At 42.3% G+C, this 21723-nt stretch overlaps 1 protein-coding gene across 2 annotated transcripts; it reads left to right on the forward strand.

The window, feature by feature from the left end:
* The first annotated feature begins 327 nt into the window (after positions 1 to 327).
* Positions 328 to 10993, forward strand: EXOG (exo/endonuclease G). Of its 2 annotated transcripts, none has more exons than XM_075587910.1 (6): positions 328 to 522; positions 927 to 1076; positions 3171 to 3310; positions 5763 to 5839; positions 7644 to 7758; positions 8903 to 10993. In XM_075587910.1, the coding sequence occupies exons 1-6, from the start codon at positions 456 to 458 to the stop codon at positions 9362 to 9364; spliced, it is 1011 nt and encodes a 336-aa protein (XP_075444025.1). In that variant the 5' UTR covers positions 328 to 455; the 3' UTR covers positions 9365 to 10993. The 2 variants fall into 2 exon arrangements, with proteins under 2 accessions (XP_075444025.1, XP_075444024.1); XM_075587909.1 differs by having other exon boundaries at positions 328 to 482.
* Positions 10994 to 21723: the final 10730 nt, after the last annotated feature.

Genomic DNA, 21723 nt, shown 5'->3' on the forward strand with positions numbered 1-21723 from the left:
AAATGTCGCAGCGACAGCGCTGCACTTTGCCGCCGGTGGAGTTTTCAGTTTGAAAACCCAAATTTGCGACGGACGTGTGCGCATGTCGCGTCGCTTTCTGTCTGAGCTCAGCCTAAGCCACACAAAGGCAGCAATGCATTTCTTTTGACACGACATCGTGTCGCCGGCACTATAAGCGCAGCCTTAAAGACATCAGCTCGTTCTTGTCTGACTGGGTTTCCTGCATAACATGAGGTTACCCTTCATGTTACCCCCTTCCTGTTATATGTACTGTACTCCCGATCCTGTGTGCGCCGCCTACCCGTGCGTGTCACCGCCCTGCCAGCTGACACCCCGCCTCCTCCCCAGCATGGCCGGATCTTTCACCTCCCGCATCCTGAGCCCCCGCTTTCTCGGGGGGTTTGCGCTGGGTGCAGCCGCCGGCAGCGCCTCCTGCTTGGCCGCCCTGCAGCTGTATGACTGGAGGACACCGGAGCCGGGGGGTGAGACCGGGGCCGCGAGACGCGGTGGAACGCCGCCCTGGTACAGGAGCGCGCGGGGATGCAATGCAATTCAATTCAATGTGTGCGGGAGGCCCCTTCCGCCAGTGAAGGGGATCTCTATCTCATCTTCTGTTTGGAAAGTAGTGTCTTGCAGCCACATGCAATCAACACCGTTGGTGCTGCAGCCTCCCTGCGTTTATACATGTTTACATTGTGTATGCATAGCCCCCCACCACAAAATAGTTCTTGCAAGCCTGATCAATTATACAAGACTTATTTTTGTGGAGGGGGTGTTTTTTTGTGTGTGTTTGTATCTCTAGCTAGATATGTGGTATGGCTAATACACCGCTACCAAGTTTTTCTCTGACAATAATATACTTGCAAGCTCTGAGCTGACTTTATTCTTCTATTCTTAATATTATCCCTTCCTCCTGATTCCATTAGATCCAGTTAGAAAGCCTTTTCTGGAAGAATATGGATTTCCATTGAGCGGTACAGAGGTTAAACTATATAGTAACCACGCTTTGTCCTACGACCAAGCAAAGAAAACACCCAGATGGGTGCTGGAACATCTCTCACAAGACAAGACTGTTGGTAAGTAGGTATCTTATTTGAAGTCAGTGAGAACCGTGTCACTTTGATCTCCGATAAAGGTGAACTAAATGATCACCCTCCGATCTGCATCCTTCCCCCTTACTCCCTAACTGACTGAATAACAACGCAGGAACCTGCAAATTGAACACCTCATTGCCAGCCAATTCCAGATGGACTGAACATTGCCAGGACATACCCTGCAGTGTGCGTTCCGATCACTGGCACATCTATGGGCACCTTTAATATATTTTGCTAGGGTGACCAGACGTCCAGGGTCCCAGCTTTAAAAAAAAAAAAAAAAAAAAAAAAAAGTCCTGTTTTTTTTCCCCCCGGCATGAGCAGTTGGCAAGGGCTCATCACGCATGCGCACGAGTGACTGGCAAGGGCTCATCACGCATGCGCACGAGTGACTGGCAAGGGCTCATCACGCATGCGCACGAGTGACTGGCAAGGGCTCATCACGCATGCGCACAAGTGACTGGCAAGGGCTCATCGCGCACGAGCGGCTGGGAAGTTGCGCGGACGGCAAGTTGCTGATCGCTCACGCGCAAAATTTGTCCAGGAGAAAATATGGTCATTCTATATTTTTCTGCACATCATTATACCATTCCAGCAATCGGGATAAGGCCGCTGTAGGAGATTTAGTCGCAGACCAAATGACCGCCGCCGCTTTAAGCTTCTTTCCTAAGCATGAAAAAGTACCTTTATAGAAATGGCGTAGGGTCTGTCTGCATCCAAACGCCCAGCCGCGAGCAAATGTCCCATTCCGTATAAGGCTGGGATTAAGGTGCCGGCAACCACTGCTGTATTTTCTTATGGGAGCCTCCCCCGTGCCTGCGCGCTTAGAAGCGACGAGGCGCGCTGACGCGGCAGCATTTTGAAAATACAACAACTTTTGTATTTTCAGGCGGCTGCCACGTGACGTCAGCGCACGTGAGCTGGTTCAGCCAATGAGAGTGAACCAGCTTCGTGACACGCTCGCCACACCCCTGCAACGCGTCTACGATCTCCGGCAGCCAAGTTCATTAAACGCTTGGGCTGCTGGAGTGCGCGCGGTGGGTTGCGCTTGTTTGCACGCGGCCGCACAGGGACCATAATCCCAGCCTAAGGCCGGTTGATGATGTTGCTCACTGACTTCACACAGTGATAATCCTCTCTGAGTTTGCCGAATTCTGCCCACTATTCAGTGTGACGACTGGAGGTGGATGCTGAAGAGGACATCAAACCCTCTTGAGTGTGCATGGGCCCTAAGGCAAGCTGGCAGAGCTCACACAGCAGTGCCAGCCCCACATGTAGGTGTCTGTAAGAGAACAATCTAATTCAGCATTGCAAACAGGAATGAATGTTGAACTTGATCTAGCAGCACTCCTATATATGCTCACATCCGTGCAAGCTTGTAATAAAATAGTGCGCTTTCACGGGGAAATGGCACACATATTTCCATGTATTTCTTATCAAGTTCATTTTCGTGAACATACGAAGTTCTTGAAAATGTTGGCAATTTTTAGGTCACTTAACCAGTGTTTTACATCAGGGGTGGCCAACTCCAGTCCTCAAGGGTCAACAGGCCAGGTTTTCTGGATATCCCTGCTTCAGCACTCCTGGTTTAGATGTTTGGTGTGCACTAAAACGCTTAGGCCTTGGCTATAGTGGAAGCACACGCCTCGCACAGCGCACGCTCGCCTGCAGCAGGAGAGATTTCCTAACCTTCAGGCAGAGACGACAGGGAGGCGTATCGGGGGGCACCGCCGTGATGTCATGGAGCTGGTGCGCCCTCATTGGGCGAACCGCTCACATGACCCAGCCGTCGCACTGGAAATACAAACTTGTTTGTAGCGCATAGCGCCGCTCTCCCGTCGCACGTGAACTATACACGTATACATTGTCGTCCTAGTGTTTGTTTTCGACGCGCGTCGATGTGGCTCGCGCTTTCTCCTGCACTATGGACGAGGCCTAAATTAGTAAATGGATAATGCCAAGCTTCTTAGTATGACATTTCTGTGTATGACAGAAGTTCCCAGCCTAATGTGCATTACTTGCTACAAGCATTACTACTGTTAATTATTTTTTACTGCAATGTATGTCTCACTTTAGGTAATGCGGACCGAAAACATTGTAAATTTAAAGCGGATCCGAATATTCCTCATATCTTTAGTGCTGCCAATGAAGACTACATAAGGAGTGGGTGGTCAAGAGGTCACATGGCACCAGCAGGAGACAACAAGTTTTCATCAGTATGGCATTTTTGTTATTTTGGGTGGAGTGGAGCTTCTGTCGGTCTAGGACATGTGGCTTCGGCCGTTTCGCCGCGACTCACCTCGCCGCTGGAAGCTGCCGCCGGCCGCTAAGTTAAGGTCTTACCTTAAGTAAGCCCTTACCCCATAAAACCCACTATCCTAACCGCAAAAAAACCTTCAATTTAAACTCCTAACCACTCAAGCCCTTTAAATTAACCCCCTAAACCGTAATAGAAATTGTCTTCGAAGCGGCAGGGATTCTAGCGGCTGCGACGAAGGGTCTGTCTGCGGCAAAGCGGCGGCCATTTGGTCATGACGAAATGTCCGCGACCAAATGTCCCTTTCCGAACCTCTGTCGATGTCCAAATTACAGCACTACTGCTTGCTGATCTCTTCCAAAATAAAACATTGGTGTGGTTTTTTTGTTGCACATACTGTTGGTGTAGCATAAATTCCGTGTTAACATAGTATTCTTACGCTATCAATTCTTTTTGCTCATAGTAAACGGCAAAGAAGAGAACAGGTGAGCTACAAAAACTGATGATCAATGCTTCCTGGAGGCCTGTAGTTTGAGGACCATTTTGGGTCACAGCTAAACCTCGTCAAACATCATTCATTTATAGCACTATAATCCCATGTGATGAGTGTTGGCTGACGCGGTTAATCTCATGCAAATGAAAGAATTGTCAAAATATTGTTAATACACTGTGTTTGCGTTAGCAAATTGTTCTAAGCTGATTATATTAACACAATGCAGCATGTGAAGTAAAACGTATTCTGGTGTGTAGCATTTTCATACTAGTGGTTTTTTTTTTTTTTTTTGTGGGGTTTAATAATTCCGACTTCAATATTTTGCTGATTATACTAAGGCCTGGGACATAGTGGTTTTAAGCTCGCTGAGGCGGGCTGAGCCGATGCACAAAGCCCCTGCATCTGTCAAAGGTGCGGCTATAGTTTCTCCCTCCGCATGCGCGCTGATGCGTGCGGAGGCTGAGAAACTTTCCCGAGACAGGCAGTTTTGAAATTTGCCGCTCGGGGAAGCGGAGGAGCGGTCACGTGACCGCTCCCATCCAATGGGAGCGGGGGACTAGGCACGCCTCCGCCCCCGCCCCACCCCCAGAGCGCGCTCACTGCCTCGCCTGCAAGAACAGGGAAAAGCCCCATTTTGGAGCAGGCGAGGCAGAGCAGGAGCGCGGCTCAGCGCTGTTTGCTCCTCTATGTCCCAGGCCTGAGTGTTCAGACGCTTTTGTCACGATGCACTAAAGTTGATGCGTATCAATATGTGCTCCAATTGGCCATTCCCCAACGTTCAATCTTGCTCCATATTTCCACTCCACTGCCCAACTGTGAGCTAACCACATAGAGCCTTTTATTTCTGGGTCCTGACAATTGACTCTATCAAACTTCCTATAAATTCACTAAACGGGACATGACACTTTTTAAAATAATTTAGTTGTTTCTATAGGACTTAATATTGTAAAACTGAATCCCCTTTACTGTCAGAACTAAAACACATTACAAGGTTGATCGTGACAATTTATTACGGTCTTGCGAGTGCAAAAAGTCACTAGATTTATTAAACTAAATAACCCTATTGAAAGCACTGGAATTATTTTAAAACGGCGATCCCAGCGGCCTGGGCGACCTCCTGGCTCTCGAGCTGCATACAAGTCTAGTTGCAGGTGACCATGCTCCCTACAGGAGAAAACATAATGGCTGCCGAATCCTGTTGGCTTCACAAGCCACTAGGAAGCCATAATGTCATCGCTTGTGGATTTCTAGTGGACGTCCATTTAAATCCCTTTTTAAAAATTGAGAAGGAACACCGGTAACTTCACTTTATAAGTATCTCAGGAACCGGGACAGGGCGAGCTGGGCTGACAAACAAACAACATTGCTGTTCAGCCCTCCCAGTTCCCGTCCTGTGCAAAAGATGGGGGTGGCTGCTTTAATTTATGAAATTGTCTGCTTCTGCTAACAATTGAGAGGCCATAGAAGCCTTCTGTCATGTGCAGCTTTAATGGAGCTGTCCAAGCAGGCAATTTTTACTTTGGTCTTCTTTAACATAGGGTTGAAGCAGAGGGTCACCAGAGCTGAACTCCATTCATTTCAGCTCTGGGGACCCCCTGCTTCCAAAGACAGACCCACCGAAGGTGGTGCCGGTATCACTGCAAGATTAAAGCTCGTGGGCCATTACGAAGCCGCACCGGATGACATCATGACTTTGTAATGGCCCGCATGGCGCGGGAGCTTTAATCTTGCAGAAGATATCGCCACCCCCTTCGGTGGGTCTGTCTTTGGAAGCAGGGGGTCCCCAGAGTTGAAATTAATGAGGTTCGGCTCTGGTGACCCTCTGCTTCAACCCTATGTTAAAAAAAAATGCTTGCTTGGATTACCTTTAAGTTCCCTGTAAAGACTTTGTAGCTGATTACTGGTTTCATGTTTACAGGAAGCCATGGCTGAATCATTCTATCTGTCCAACATTGTGCCTCAGAATTACGAAAATAATGCTGGCTTTTGGAACAGGTGAGACTTTTTTTTTGATTAATTTTATTCTTGTAGAGGTTAAAAAAAAACACAACAAAAAACTACTCTTCTTCTATTATCCTTCTTCTGGTCTCTTGGCTCAATGGCTACAAATAAGAAAGGTGACACAATGAGTAAAATTCCACAACTTCCAAAATCCTCAGGACTTCTCAAGTAACCAGACCAATTCTCTCTGCGCGTCTCTTATCAGGCGATCGAGCCGCTTTGATTTTTATTACTTGGTATTGAAGCAGGGGGTCTCCAGAGCTAAACCGCATTAAGTTCAGGTCCTGGGACCCCCTGCTTCCCGAGGTACAGGCCGCGGTATGGGGTGCCGGTATCTCCTGCACGTTTTAAATGTCCCGGTCCACATGGCAAGGACATTTAAACTTGCAGGGGATACAGGCACCACATACTGGGGCCTGTATCTCTGGAAGTAGGGGGGGTCCCAGGACCTGAATTTAATGCGGTTCAGCTCCGGAGACACCCATGCTTCAATACTATGTATTAAAAATAATAATAAAAGTAGCTTCATTACCTTAGTGGCCAACCACTAAGGCAGCGGTGCGCAAAGTGGGGGGCGCACCCCCCAGGTGAGGCGCTGGATTTTTTGGGGGGCGGGCGCTTGCAGAGGTCCCGCGCTCTTCCCCGTGGCATTTAAATTAAATTCCGGGGGATCTCGTGAGGCCTCTGCAACAATAAAACTTGCCTTGATTCAGATGCTGTGACGGGTCACCATGGCAACACGGCTTCATATGATGCCACGGGGTGATGTCACCCGGCCGTCTCCATGGCAATGGGGCCACGTGACGTTGCGTGACCCTGCAGCGTCATTTGACGCCGCACACATGCGAAGGGGGTGGGGGAGATGGCAGGGGGGCGCAGCTCCAAAAATGTGCGCTCCCCTGCGCTAAGACACTGAAGAGGTTAAACCAAAGTACCTGGTTTGGCTACTAGGGCATTTATCCATTCCTTTGTGGGGGGGAAGGGGGTGGGGGAAGGAGGTAGTTTCCCCAGTGGTGGATGGTTAGGCCTAACGGGACGGTTGCAGCAGTAGTTAACACCTTCATTACCTTAGTGGTTACTACCACTAAGTTAATGAAGGGGTTAACCCCTCCGTCTACCCACCTGAGAGGCCTAACCACCCACCCCCTCTATCTCCCTGCCCACCCTCCCCCCCACACAAAGGAATGGCAGATGCCCTAGTAGCCAAATATGGCTAGTAGCGCTTTTGCCCATTCAAATATACAAATTGAATAAAAAATGTTTTACTTTCCCCTGAAGATGAAGGCGCCCTCCTCCTCACCAACATGGAATAAAGGGCCGATGCCCAGCCATTAAAACACCAGCAACCCCTTAAGAGGTTACTACCGCTATGGTAATTAAGGGGTTACTGGTATTTTAATGGTGTGGGTGAAGGGTGTTGCCCATAGGTGTTAGGCCTGGGAGGGTTTCAGGATGGGTTAACCCCTTAATTACCATAGCGGTTGTAACCTCTGTGGTAATTAAGGGGTTAAGCCGTAACTTTTTCCTTAGCCATAATAACTATTGTATATCATGTACTTTTTAGGAGGGTGGAGGTGGGGGGGGGGTACGTCATTGCAGGCTTGATCAGTCTCCAATTTGTCACAAATTGTGCCGTTTCACTTTTGAACCTTTTATAAATCATGTCAAGAAAAATGTTTGATACAGTTACGTGCATAATGCAAGTAAGCCTAGGCTAGTGATGCTTGATTTCAAATGATTGTAAGTCTTTGCTTGGTGGAACTATCTCCCATCTCCTTTCTTTACATTCTGCCTCCAGGTTTGAAATGTATTGTCGGGAGCTGACAAAGCGATTTAATGATGTTTGGGTAGTTACTGGACCTCTGGCTTTGCCTTTGTTACAAGAAGATGGGAAGAAGCGAGTCACTTACCAGGTAAGGTAACCTTTTCCCTGTCCAAAAAACATCACCTTAAACGTATCCGGTCTGCGAGTGTAGGATTGAAAACAATAAGTATTCTCCAATTTAGTTACCGTGTCAGACAAGGTGGTGGAAGCTTTCATTCGTGAAATGAAATTTTCCTTATCAGTAAGCTAACAATCCAGCTAATTTCTTGGCTACGGAAGAGAGACGCGGCTTGTTTTCATTAGCTGCTCAAACTTGCGTTTTTGTTTTTTAACAGCAGAGAAAGATCACAATTTGATACGGTATACTTTAAACATTTTTTTATTAAGTTGTTAAAGCAGCAAAACATGTAGCACTGCACGATTTTTTTATTTTTATTTTTTATTACAGGATTGAAGCAGATGGTTTCCGGAGCTGAACCGTGTTAATGTCAGCTCCGGGGACCCCCTGTTTCCCGAGATACCTCCGTAGGGGGGGGCCAGTATCTGCAGCCAGGGAACTTGTGTGCCTATCGAAGTGGCGGCTTAAATTTCCCGCGTCACGTGGGCCAATGGGAAGCCGTGATGTCATCCCTTGTGGCTTCCTATTGGCCAGTGTGACCGGGACATTTAAACGACCACAGAGATCTCATTTCCATTGTGTAGTCAAAAGTTTAAAATGATCACCTAGAGAGAGACGGGAAATTTGTATTTTAAATGAGTCGTACTTGGCTGGATTCCTTGGACTCGCCATCTAGAGTACCCTAGAGTCATCTTTCACAAGGGCAAGAAGAAAAGAGCTTGCAAAATCTCTTAACATGAATGTGTGAGATTTAAAAAAAAAAATGCATACGTTTAACATATCCGTGACCCCTTCAAATTAATGTTCCACCTCTTTAGTTTCTAATGCGCTGTAAATAATGTATCCATACTCACAGCTCTCATAATAATATGTTCTTGTATAGCGCTGCTAGATTTACGGAGCGCTTTACAGAGACATTTTGCAGGCACAGTCCCTGCCCCGTAGAGCGTACAATCTATGTTTTTGGTGCCCGAGGCACAGGGAAATAAAGCAACTTGCCCAAGGTCACAAGGAGCCGACACCGGGAATTGAACCAGGTTCCCCTGGTGCTTCAAACTCGGTGCCAGTCAGTATCTTTACTCACTGAGCCGCTCCTTCTCCCTCTCATGTGCAGGTCATAGGAAAAGATGATGTAGCTGTTCCCTCACATCTTTACAAGGTGGTCCTCGCCAGAAGAAGCAAAGTATCTGCAGAGCCATTGGTTATTGGGGCTTTTGCCGTGCCCAATGTCCCCATTAGCTTTGACCATCAGCTGCCTGAATATCAAGTCCAGCTCGAGGACCTGGAAAAAATGTCTGGGCTAGTCTTCTTTCCCCAGGTAGACCGGACCAAAGGCTGGAAGAACATCTGCGAGGTGGACACCTGCAGACTTATCCAGCTGGACGAGTTTAAGCTGTACATTGCTGGGCGTAGAGTGAAGAGCGTCCGCAACTTGCAGAAACTGGAGAAGATTATGTCGGAATTAAAGGAGGCTAAAATACAGCCTGACGAATATCTCTTAAATCTTTACCGAGAGAAAAAGAAAGAACTGTCGTCAGATGAGACCACTATTCCCCGAGAGGGAAGAGCAGGATAAAGGGGGTATTATTATTTCTAATATTCCAAGTATTTATTCAAAACACAAACTGGTATTGCTACTATGAGACATGTTGATGTAATAATTTGACTTCACTTGAGCAGCGTCTGTTGCTGTTTGTCCTGCTACGTGCGCTGCAGAGAGAGAAGGCTCGAAACTCGACTGGGGGCCACTTTATCCCTTTCGTTAGCAAATAATGGACAGTAGGAAATGTTCTTAAAGATTAATAAGTAATCTTAGGATTATTAGGGAGTAATATTAATAACTGGCTGCTCTCACACAGCTGGATACTAGTACAGACATAAACATGATCAGGACTGGGTCAGAACACACCACACTGACCAAGTGTCAGTCACTATAGTAGTACTACGTGTGTTATTGAAGCCAGTCAGTCACTGCCTGGTTCTTAGTGGTTCAGATACAACTTTTATTAAGTAAATAATGTATCATTCTTTAAACTAGAGGGATTTTTCACTTTAACCGTTACTGTTGCTCCTGCCGCCAACACCCGTAATAGAGAGAGTGATAGAAACTCAATAGAGATTGAAGACCACATTATCCCATTTACTGTCAAATTATTGACACTAGGAAATGTTCTTGAGGATTCATAATTCTTGGGATTATTTCAGAGTAATATCAATAACGGGCTGCTGTTACTATAGTTAATATATTAGTACAGACAGAAACATGTCCGGTGCCAGGACACGCCACACTGACCAAGGGTCAGTCACTATAGTAATACTGCTATTATTAAATAAAGTCAGTCACAGTTAATGCCTGGTTTGTCAATGGTTCAGCTACTAGAGAGAGAATGGTAGAAATGCAAGATGGACCATTTTATCGTTGTCGTTTAAAAAATGTACAGTAGGAAATGTACTGGAATATAAATAATTATTCTTAGGTTATTCATATTACTCTGAATTCATCCCGCTATATACAAGTTAATATACTACAAACAGAAACATGTCCAGGAGTGCACCAGCCCACGTAACTGAAACTCAAGTCAATTACAGGTTAATGCTTCTACAGCAGCAACAGACTAACCACCAACTCACAGCTACACCCTGCGACAAATGGCTTCAGTTTGAGGCTCCTTCTTCCCCCTCCCCCCCCCCCCCCCCAATTATAATACCGTTTTTCAGCTGGGCGGATTGTCGTTGCTAAAAGTTTTCACTCTTGAAGACTGATCTGGGGAAATCTCTGTGATACACTGGCTAATCCACCACTATCCCTGGAGAAGACAATGGCATTAAGCTTGAGTGATACATGCTTATTTTAGCATTTCTAATAATTGAAGATGTAAAAAGAGAGACAATGATGTACTGTGTGTTTTTAAGAGTCCTTTAATAATGCATTTTTTTTTTATTTTCATTCATTTACCTGCTATGTGGGACTGTCACTATTAAGCATATACTCAGACAGCTGTTTTTCAGCCTTTTGTTGTGTCTGCTGATTGCTGGCCTTGCATTGTGGAGCTGGGCAAGGTATACAAAGGTCTTTGTGTAATAAACACTTTTCATAAACTTTTTCTAAAAGTGCTCTGGAGTGCTGTTTTTCCCTCTCAAGAGAGTCCGACTCATGAGTCCTACTAGTGCATACTAGTATGTAAATAAGTAATGGTTAATAAAAAATAAAAAAAAAGGACAAAAACCCTCCATACGTTCTTAATCGTTTATGTATTGTATAATGTGGAGGGTTTTTGGATTTTTGTAAAAAAAAAATAAACCATCTTCTTGTGTCCCTGTTATGGGAATACTTATGGAAACCACCAGAGGGAGCTGATGAATCGACATAGAAGTTATATGGGCTAAAGCAGTATTTCCTATCATTAAGAGTGTGGGGATGATTACCATCCCTTAGAATTAGTCTTGGGGCATTAAAAAAAAATCCTTTTTTTTTTTTTTTTCAACGAGTGATTATTTATTTTGACACGTTTTTGTTGATCTTGACTCAGTCCAGGAATATGTTCTTTTTATTTAAGAAATTAAGTTCAATTGTTTTTACTTTTAGAACTCTGGGGAATTGCATGTCAGACAAGTATTGTATCTACCCTTTCCAACCCTGTCCTTATCAGAGAGCTAATAAAGTAATGGATATGGGGGGGAGGGGGAGAGAGAAACAGTTTTCCCATGAGCCTCTTGACTACTATATCACACAAAACCAATGGCAATCCAACCACTCAAGTCTCCGCTCACAACGTTTGCAAACGATATCTACAATTATTGGAAAATGTTTATACGTGTCGAATTTTGGTAAAACGACATTACACACCCACATTTCAAACCTTAAACATGCCATTGGTACACTTTGGTTCTTGCAGGGACTGCCCCTCTAAATGCTGTTGAAATGTTACATTCCATACATGCTATACTATAACCGTAACCTCCTTCCTTTCCCCCCCGTCCTGCCCCCAATCATCGCACCTGTGGTAGCTTCCAGAGCTTAACGGTGGTATTGTCAACTCTGGGCGCTTCTCAATTCCCAATAAATGTAGTTTTTTAATGTGCCGGTAGAATTAAAGGAAGATGGCCGCCAGGGTGACCCAATAGCAACAATGTCATACCCTGATGGACTTGTGACTTCCTGTTGGCCACAATGAGTGAGCTGGTCAATTTTATTTTATGGAAAGGGTAAATAAAGAGAAAAGTAACATTAAAAAGGTAGCCTTTTCTGGAACTGGGCGGTGTCCCCACAGTTGAGAATAGCGTGGTTCAGCTCTAGAGGCCTTTGTGGTCCAAATGATGAATAATACAGAAAAAGAGTAGTGAGGATTGTTACTTATTGCAACAGCAGTTCTCGTGAGCTGCCTGCAGAGGGCACTCTACAACTACATAATGACTGGGTCAGATGTAATCATGTTATTTTTGTTTCTTATACACTATTTTCTAAAGAACCTGAATGGTCAGATGTTTGGTTGTGGAGATTTTAATGTATGAGCATATCATAATAATAATAGTAGACTTAACTTTTTGGGACATTTAAAAATGATGTGTACTCTGGCATATGTAAGTGTGCATTATTCTAAACACACTGCCATGTGCTGCTCATACTGAAGTCTCACGCTTTACTATTCTTACAGGCCCTCTTCCAAGAACTCCAGAAAGCTTTAACCCAGGCGGTGCTGAAAAGCTGTGTAATGCAGCAGGCATAATCTTATAGGGGCTCCATGTTAAAATGGATTAGAAAAGGTGACACTGCTCGTTTGCATGTTATTACCCAGAATCCCTTGCTGCAGTGGAAGCACTGTATGCTTGGAGATAATGGGGAAAGACAGGGTTGCAGACCGGTCTGAAACATGAATGTGCTCACAAGTGATATTTTTAGTTGCTACACTGTACTGTAGAGGGTTTTTGTCACTTTGTTACCCACCATAACATATTTATTAATATGTGGATGAAATCCAGATGAATGTTTCGAGACCATGCCTTTTGTCCAGGGCTTGACCCTGTCTGACATTCCGCAGTTTTGCTTGGACAGTGGATTGTATGAATAGTAAACCAAGATTCTCTGACTTTACTGTAAGTGGGTCTGTTATTATTGTAATCACCTTTTTGTTTATTGATTTATTTGGGTTTACACAGCTAGCACCTGCTACTATTTTTTGTTTTTGTCTTGGATGTACAGTACGAAGGCAATTTTGAGCAACATTGGTGCAAAGTTTTTTGCTGCGCCTCTTTAGACCAATGTGTCAAGAAATTTGCTCCAGTTTCAGCTTGTTTTTGGGGAGGAGTGTTAACCAAGGAGGTTAACCAAGGTGTCCCCTGACCTTGAGGTTTTCTCCAGTTCTCAGTCACGGAATAGGGTGATCGAATTGGCAACAATCCAGCTATGTCCGTCAATGCTTTATACATTCCTCGCAAATTAATATTCTCAAGCACCCAATAGGTTCATTGGACTGGCTATAAAACAGAGACTAACACCTCCAATTCACATCCCCTCAAGAAGCGACAAGTCACAGAACAAGTAGGGTCAAAGGTCACGCTTACAGCACCAACTCAGCAGTAGACGTACACGGGTGGACAGCAGGAGATCCCGCAACCCTTGCATCTTCAACTACATTTCGGCACAGAGACGGGCGGTTATCCGTACAATGGGGGTGGTTACCGTCACAGTGTTTCCATATTGCTCAAGGGATCCGTGCTAGCGCGCTAGAGGAACAGACCAAGCATGTCTATGTTTGCTTTTCTGTCTTGCTACTTAGCAAGGCTGATACAGAATAATCTGTCTGGGCCCAAGAGAATGTTGGGAATCAGTAAAGAGAATAATTTGCATGAAAGAAAGACACCAACATAAAAACACTATTGTTAATTTTCAAAATTTACAAGAGCAAGAACTTACGATAACTCGTACAGTATAGGTGTCTGCATGTTTTGTATGTTTATTCAGAATAGAAGACTGGTTTCAATAGATTCGTAAACAGTGCACACTTTTTCCATATCGCCAAACTTTTCACGGGCCTTCAAAATAACGTTCACAAGACACTGATCATCCTGCATGAAAACTTTGCTGAGTAAGCGATGGGCATCTGTGAGCGTGCTCATTAAATCCTTCCCAAGCTGTTGGGAAATGAAGCAAAGGGACGTGCTACAAATGTGGGCCAGTAAACACGGTCACTAAGTTTACAAATAAAATGGTAATAAGCAAACATTGAGGTGCCGAAATGGTTCTAAAAATCCCCCTTTTTTTTTGGTTAGTTTAATTCTCTGGTGTAAAATATCTGCAATACATTACAAGAGTTTATATAGAATTTATTGTTTAGAATGGGGGGGATTATAATTAACCACTAAAGTCCATGATATCCTAGTGATCTTATTAATGAGGCTGATTATACACCTCGAACACTCATAGCATATGTTCCTCTTAGAACATCATTTTAGATCAGCAACTCCACGCAGTGTTATGAGACATTGGTATTTCATGTCTTGGATAAGTGTCACAAGAATTTAGAAGAGGGGGGAAAAAAAGTAGAAAAGAAAAGAATAGTAATGTGATAAAGAAAAGAACATTGGAGAAATAGATTTTAGTTTTGAGTAAAAAGGGAGAAAAATAATAATATATATATATATATATAACAAAAGTGTGGAGTGCCAACTGCAAGAGCATCACATACACTCCAAAAACAGATAAAGGTGTCACCGTACAAAAAACAAAGGTTGAGACTCACTAAATTAGATGAAGTATTTCCAACAAACACTTGCTTTGTGCCGCATTCATATGCCAGACGCCTTTGCGTCTTATAAGCATCCGAAGAGTCCTTCCTGTTCCTGGTACATTTTCACATGCATTTGTGGTATGTTGGAGGTCGTTGGAAACCACAGTACAATACCCTGTTCCTCATCAAGCCCATAAAACCATGTCCTCGGAAAGCCTCACATTAAGACGGCCATAGTACCAAACAGAAACCATTAAAGACATAGGGTGTTCCAAAAACTGCATTCAGGAATTCATGGGAAAGTGTAATGTATATAATCTGATTGCAATAACAATGAGGAAAACATTAAATGATGTAATAAAGCACTGGAATAGATCTGTTAAAAATAAATACTTTCCTTTTGCATTATGTACAGTATAGCCAGACATTAGGGCATTGATGGGTTAACTCCCTTAGAGCTACAGTAGTTTAGTGGCTTTGCCTGGTGGGAGTAGTTTAGTCTAGATCAGGGGTCTGTAACCTTTCAAGGAGGAAGAGCCATTTTATTAAAAAAAATCTTTGCCCAAAATATTCAGAGAGCCGCAACACAAGCATGAATATCACACCCCCACAAATGCATACATATACTGTACATACATTAATAGGTATATACTGTATAAGCATTAACATACAACACAAGCATGAATATTACACCCCCACAAATGCATACATATACTGTACATACATTAATAGGTATATACTGTATAAGCATTAACATACAACACAAGCATGAATATTACACCCCCACAAATGCATACATATACTGTACATACATTAATAGGTATATACTGTATAAGCATTAACATACAACACAAGCATGAATATTACACCCCCACAAATGCATACATATACTGTACACACACTAATAGGTATATACTGTATAAGGATTAACATACAACAAACGTACTTTAATCAGAATTAGGGAAAGGAAAAAATATGTGGGGAATAAAATGCATCTCATAATAATACGTTCCTTTATTTGTTCTTTTCATAGTTTTTCTGTGCAAAACAGTTTGTCACAAATCAGTGACAAATTAGTGTTAGTTACAAATACACAATACATACATACACTAACCCCCCAAATACACATGCACACACTAACCCCCCAAATACACATGCACACACTAACCCCCCAAATATACATACACTATCCCCCTAAAAACACGCACACACTACCCCCCAGTACAAACACCAGCCCCCCAAATATATATACACACACACTACACCCCCCAAATACACACGCACACAATACGTCACCAAATACACACACACACCACCACCCCAAATATATACTCACACAGTACCCCCCAAACACACACACACTACACCCAAATACACACACTACCCTGCCCCAAATACACAGATGCACACTAACTCCCCAAATACACACAAACACACACACTATTCCCCAAATAAACACATGCTAACCCCCCAAAAACACATGCACACATTACCCACAGAAATACACACACTATCCCCCCCAAATACACACACACACACTACCCCCCGAAACGCACACACACACACTACCCCCAAATACACACACAACCCTGCCCCAAATACACAGACGCACACTACCCTGCCCCAAATACACACAAACACTACCCCCCAAACACATTGCTATATAGGTAACAGGACCACTGAGCATCACCTTCACTTTAATACAACAGCTGACAGACACAGGGACCCTTTGGTGTGGCCCCTCTTCTGTGGGGGGGGGGGGGGGGGGGTGTTACACTTATATTAACTATGCGCCTCAAGAGATGTCTACAAATATATCCACTAGTCACTCAGTCATCATTCAGGATATTGATTTTTTTCATATATATATTTTTATATATATATATATATAATCAAAAAATAAATAGATGATACCGTTCTGTGGCTAACGAAATGCTTTTATTTGTGCGAGCTTTCGAGATACACTGATATCTTCTTCCGGCGATGTTACAATGAATGAAGCAAGGATTACTTACTCATTGTAACATCGCCGGAAGAAGAGATCAGTGTATCTCGAAAGCTCGCACAAATAAAAGCATTTCGTTAGCCACAGAACGGTATCATCTATTTATTTTTTGATTATTGAAGCTCGGCTAACACGGTACTGATACCTCTACATATATATATATATATATATATATATATATATATATATATATATATATATATATATATATATATATATATATATATATACAGTGGTTGACAAATCACCAAAAAATCTACTCGCCACACAAAAAAATCTACTCGCCACCTAGTACCAAACGTGTGCTGCTTGGGCCAATATTTACTCGCCCGGGGGTTAAATCCACTCGCCCGGGGCAAGCAAATGTATAGGTTTGTCGAACACTGTATATATATATATATATATATAATATCTCAGTGGATATAACTTGAAGTAAGACAATAGTTTATAATATAATTAAAATAACAAGAAATACTAAAAAACAAGTTAGTAGCAGTGTATAAAGAACAGTAAATGGTAGTCACTTCATGTATAAGGCATGGCTCTCTATACAGTATATGTCTTTGGTTGTTGTTTCAACAGTGTACTTCTAGATTAAAAACAAATTCACCAGAATGTATGTAATTTGTATTCTTTCCTCTGCAATGTTATTGGTTAATACATTGAGAGACAGTGCGTCGCCTTCCAATAACTTTGCACAAAGTTTGCCCATACAATTAGTATCTGCAAAACAGCCCAGATCTCAACAGATAACCAAGCCGGGGCGTCTGAAGATCCAAAGAAGACAGCAAATGTAAAGCAAGGATTAGTGCTAATAATGCACCTTTTATACACTGGAAATACTGCACACGTTTGGGGAGAACCAGGCTTAAAAGACTCTGACTGTGACAGTTCTGGCTTCCCAGGGACAGAATAAAAGAAACACAAGTGCTCTTGAGGTTAAATGTCTCAGCAGGGGAGTCAGTAGCAATTTGGCAGTGTTATTTTAGAATCAGGTTTTACTGCTTTCATACAGAAGAAACGTTTTTCTGCCACTGTGTAACAATGTAGCACAGCGGCCAACAGCAGGAATTTCCAAATGTTAACTTGTGTGATTCAATTCTATCAATTTAGATCTTCCTACACAATCCCACCACAACTAAACTCCTAAACAGCTTGGAAAACCTGCCGACTAGAACAGAGAATGGGATACCCATTGTTCTCACAGCTAGATATAACTGCAGAGCATTGTCCAATATACCAAACTGAAAATAGCAACAATTCCAACATATGCTTTTAAGGGGTGTTCAAATAATGTTGTAAAATGGAAAATGCATTCAGTCATTTTTAAGAAAGTGAAATCTGCTGTACACAGATGTAGTGTAAGAGCTTTTAAAAAATACAAAGGCCTTTTCCCAGGCAACAAGGGGGACCTCGGTAATGTCAAAAGCTCATTTACTACAACAATGAGGAAATGTAATTATTTTGTATTTTATTTCAAATAAGTGATCCACCCATTAATTAAACTGCAATATTTTTGTGACACTATCACAGCTTAAAGAATAACTCTTTATGTATTAAGGGCAAAGAGACTTTGTTTTGGCATAATACACATTTTTCTGCTTTCAACTGCATCAGATACATATTATCAACTAAGCTTCTCAAATCTGACCATGTTAACCCTTTATTTAGAGAGTAAAATCTCCATATTTGCTGATGGCACCAATTTGTGTAAGGTGGTAAAATCAGAGCAGGATGTCATTTCTCTCTAGAAGAACTTGTATAAACTGGACTCTTGTGCAGGTAAATGGCAGATGAGGTTTAATACAGATAAATGTAAGTTTCCGCATTTGGGAAACAAGTATAAACAGGCGACTTACAAATGGGGCAAAAGGAAGGACTGTAAATCCTTGATGGAGAAGGATTTAGGAGTGCTTGTAGACAGCAGGCTTAGCAATAGTGCCCAATGTCATGCAGTAGCTGCAAAGGCAAATACGATTTAATCTTGCATTAAATAGGGTATGGCTGAAAGGGAAAAAGTATAATTATGCTACTGTATAAAGCACTAGTAAGACCTCACCTTGAATATGGAGTACAGTTTTGGGTACCACTACATTAAAAAAAAATTCTGGAACTAGAAAAAGTGCAGAGAAAAGCCATCAAATTAATAAAAGGGATGTTAAATCTGACATGAGGAGAATCTAGCTAAATTAGATTTGTTTACATTAGAAACGATGTCTAAAAGGGGATATGATAACTATATATAAATAGATTCAGGGTCAATACAAGGATCTTTCAAAAGAACTATTCATCCCACGGGCAGCAAAGGACAAAGGGTCATCACTTTTAAGTTGAAGGAAAGGAGATTTCTCCAGCAACAAAGTAAAGGGTTCTTTACAGTAAGGGCAGTTAAAATGTGGAATTCATTATTCATTGAGACTGTGAAGGCAGATACATTGGATATCTACAAAAAAAAAATTGAACATATTTTTAGAAATGAAATGTATACAGGGATATACCAAATAAGTAAACACGGGAAGGATGTTGATCCAGAGAGAAAACTGATTGCTATTATTGGAGGCAAGGAGGAATATATTTTTCCCCTTATGAGATATCATTGGATAATGTTTCACTGGGGTTTTTTTTTGTTTGCTTTCCTCTGCATCAATATAGTTTACATTCAAATATAGGATGGGTATCTGTCAATTACATTTAACATACAGTAGGTTGAACTTGATGGACGTATGTATTTTTTCAACCTCATCTACTATGTAACTATGCAATATATATGCTATGTCACCACCTTACATGACATATAATTTGCATGTTACACTGTATTTGTCTGGGCAACCCCGAAAATAAGGTGACCCTCTAGACCACTTTAGAAGTAGCTGGAAAGAAAACAACACACACACACACACACACACACACACACACACACACACACTCTCTCTCTCCTCTGTCTGTGTCTGTCTCTCTGTCTGTCTCTCTCGGTTTCTGTCTGTCTCTCTCGAGCAGGGCCCGATTATAAAGCAAGTATGTACTTTTCAACTTCACTTTAATAAAAATAGCAATGCCTTAGAATCGGGCAAAACCGATATATTGGTGCTGAAGGGAAAAGTAGACTTGGACAAGATCATAATGGGAAATGACAATAGGAGTCAAATTGGGCTCTCTGAAGTTTGTACCATTATTTGTAGGTCACTGCTTCTACCTACCGGCAGCACAATCCATTTACAGTATATAGATCATATTATCTATCTATTTGTGGAGGGAACACTGTCAGTACAAGTAGACAGTTTAGGAGCATTTACTTATTATTATAGAATATTTGGGCAGCAAATGATTTCCTAAAACTGCCCAAATTGTTATAAATTCACTAATTAGCTTTTTTTAAGTAGCAAAATAACAGCCTGCAATGTTTTCTCATTTTTTGCAAGTTTGATCAAATTCTGAAAGCAAAAGTAATGAAAATTAATCAAACATGCAATGCCCATTGACTTATTATTTTTATTTTTTATTTTTTTTAGCTTTAGGAGAACTTGCTGCAGAATTTTGGATCAAAATGTACTTTTTCATTGAATCTAAATGGTTAAAATGTGCAAAGTTTACTTACACAAGCGACAACTTCGCACACCTCTAACCACTGGTGCCACAGAACCTCCTACATGCAGGCAGCACTCATTGTTAACCTCTTTGACATAGTATGAGCTAAAGCAGAGAGTCATCTTCTTGAAAAGGGACTTTCTTTTATCCTGAGCTGCAAGGCAGACTACTTTGATCTACATTTACGTCTCTATAAATTACATAGAAGACTGAGGCCTATTTTAGTAGCTTCGATAACAAACTCATCGAGGATTTTGAGCAGTTCCTGAATGATTTGGCAAGTTTGCTATTCAGAAAGCTCCGATGACCTGCCAAACTCGTTCAGGAAGTCCATCTCCCCGAGCGGTCTCGCTCCTGCTCAAACACACCGAGCGGGAGCTGAAAAACAGCTCCAGATCGCCATGTTGATAAATCACCCTATTCTAGTAGCTCTGATAATCTCATCGGAGCTCTGAAATAGTGAGCTTATCACAGATCTTATCTCGCTACCCCAAGGGTGGTGTGATGGGATTTGCGGGAGGACTTAGAAAAAAAAGGTATTTTTATTGCATCAGATTGAAGCCGGGAGTCTCCGGAGCTGATACACATTAATACCAGCTACGGTGACCTCCGGCTTCAATCCTAAGCAATAAAAATACCTTTACAGGCAGTTTCATTATCTAAGCGGCTAACCAGCGGCTTAGCGGCTAGCCACAATGGCAGTAAATAGGCAACCTAAAAAAAAACAAGCACCCAAAATAAACAACAATAAAAAAATAAGCACCAAAAATAAACAACTATTCAAAAAAACAAGTACCAAAAAAACACAACTATTCAAAAAAACAAGCACCAAAAATACACAATAATTAAATAAAAACAAGAACCAAAAATACAAAACATAACAATTAAATAAAAACAAGCATCTGCCAAAAAATACATTACTTGTCTCTGTGTTTATCTATAGCCCGAAAGGGGCATAGATAAAGACATTGGCAGTCAATGGGCATCCTAAATAAATACACAATTACATAAAATCCAACCAATGTTTTTCTTACCATTGATGTCTTCACCCCCGTCCAACACGAGCACTAACCCTTGACCCTCGATGCAATGGTCCTCAACAGCTGGTGCGAAGAAGTCTGTGATCAAATCTTTGTAAATGTCACTATATCAAAATACAAAATTACAACGATAAAGTGCAAATAGTCCTGTATCCTGAGGTCCAATTAAAGCTGCTTAAAAAGTCTTGCTGGCTGTCTTACAATCAGTTGGAGTAATTGCAAGAAACAGACCTTTCTGGTGCTTGGACAATAGAATAGAAAATCCCTTTAAAGTTCTTTTCCGGTGTAGCAGTTTCTAGATTCCTTGAGATCTGATGAAGACCTTGATACCTCAGGAAATAGGAGACTAAAGAACAACATGACATGCCACCATAGTGTATTATCATTTGGATGGTGATAATGGTTGCTAATAATCAGGGATGACGGCAGAGGCTACCAAAAAGTATCAAATGTAATACTCCAAATGGAGACAATAAAAAGATTGGTTAACACAGCGTTTCCCAATTGGGGTTCTGTGGTGCAGTCCCAGGGGTTCCGCCGATGGACGGGCCGCCCGCACTCACTGTGCTGGATTTCC

This window comes from Ascaphus truei, chromosome 2 (assembly GCF_040206685.1).
Source record: "Ascaphus truei isolate aAscTru1 chromosome 2, aAscTru1.hap1, whole genome shotgun sequence".
In the NCBI taxonomy this organism is placed as follows: Eukaryota; Metazoa; Chordata; class Amphibia; order Anura; family Ascaphidae; genus Ascaphus; species Ascaphus truei.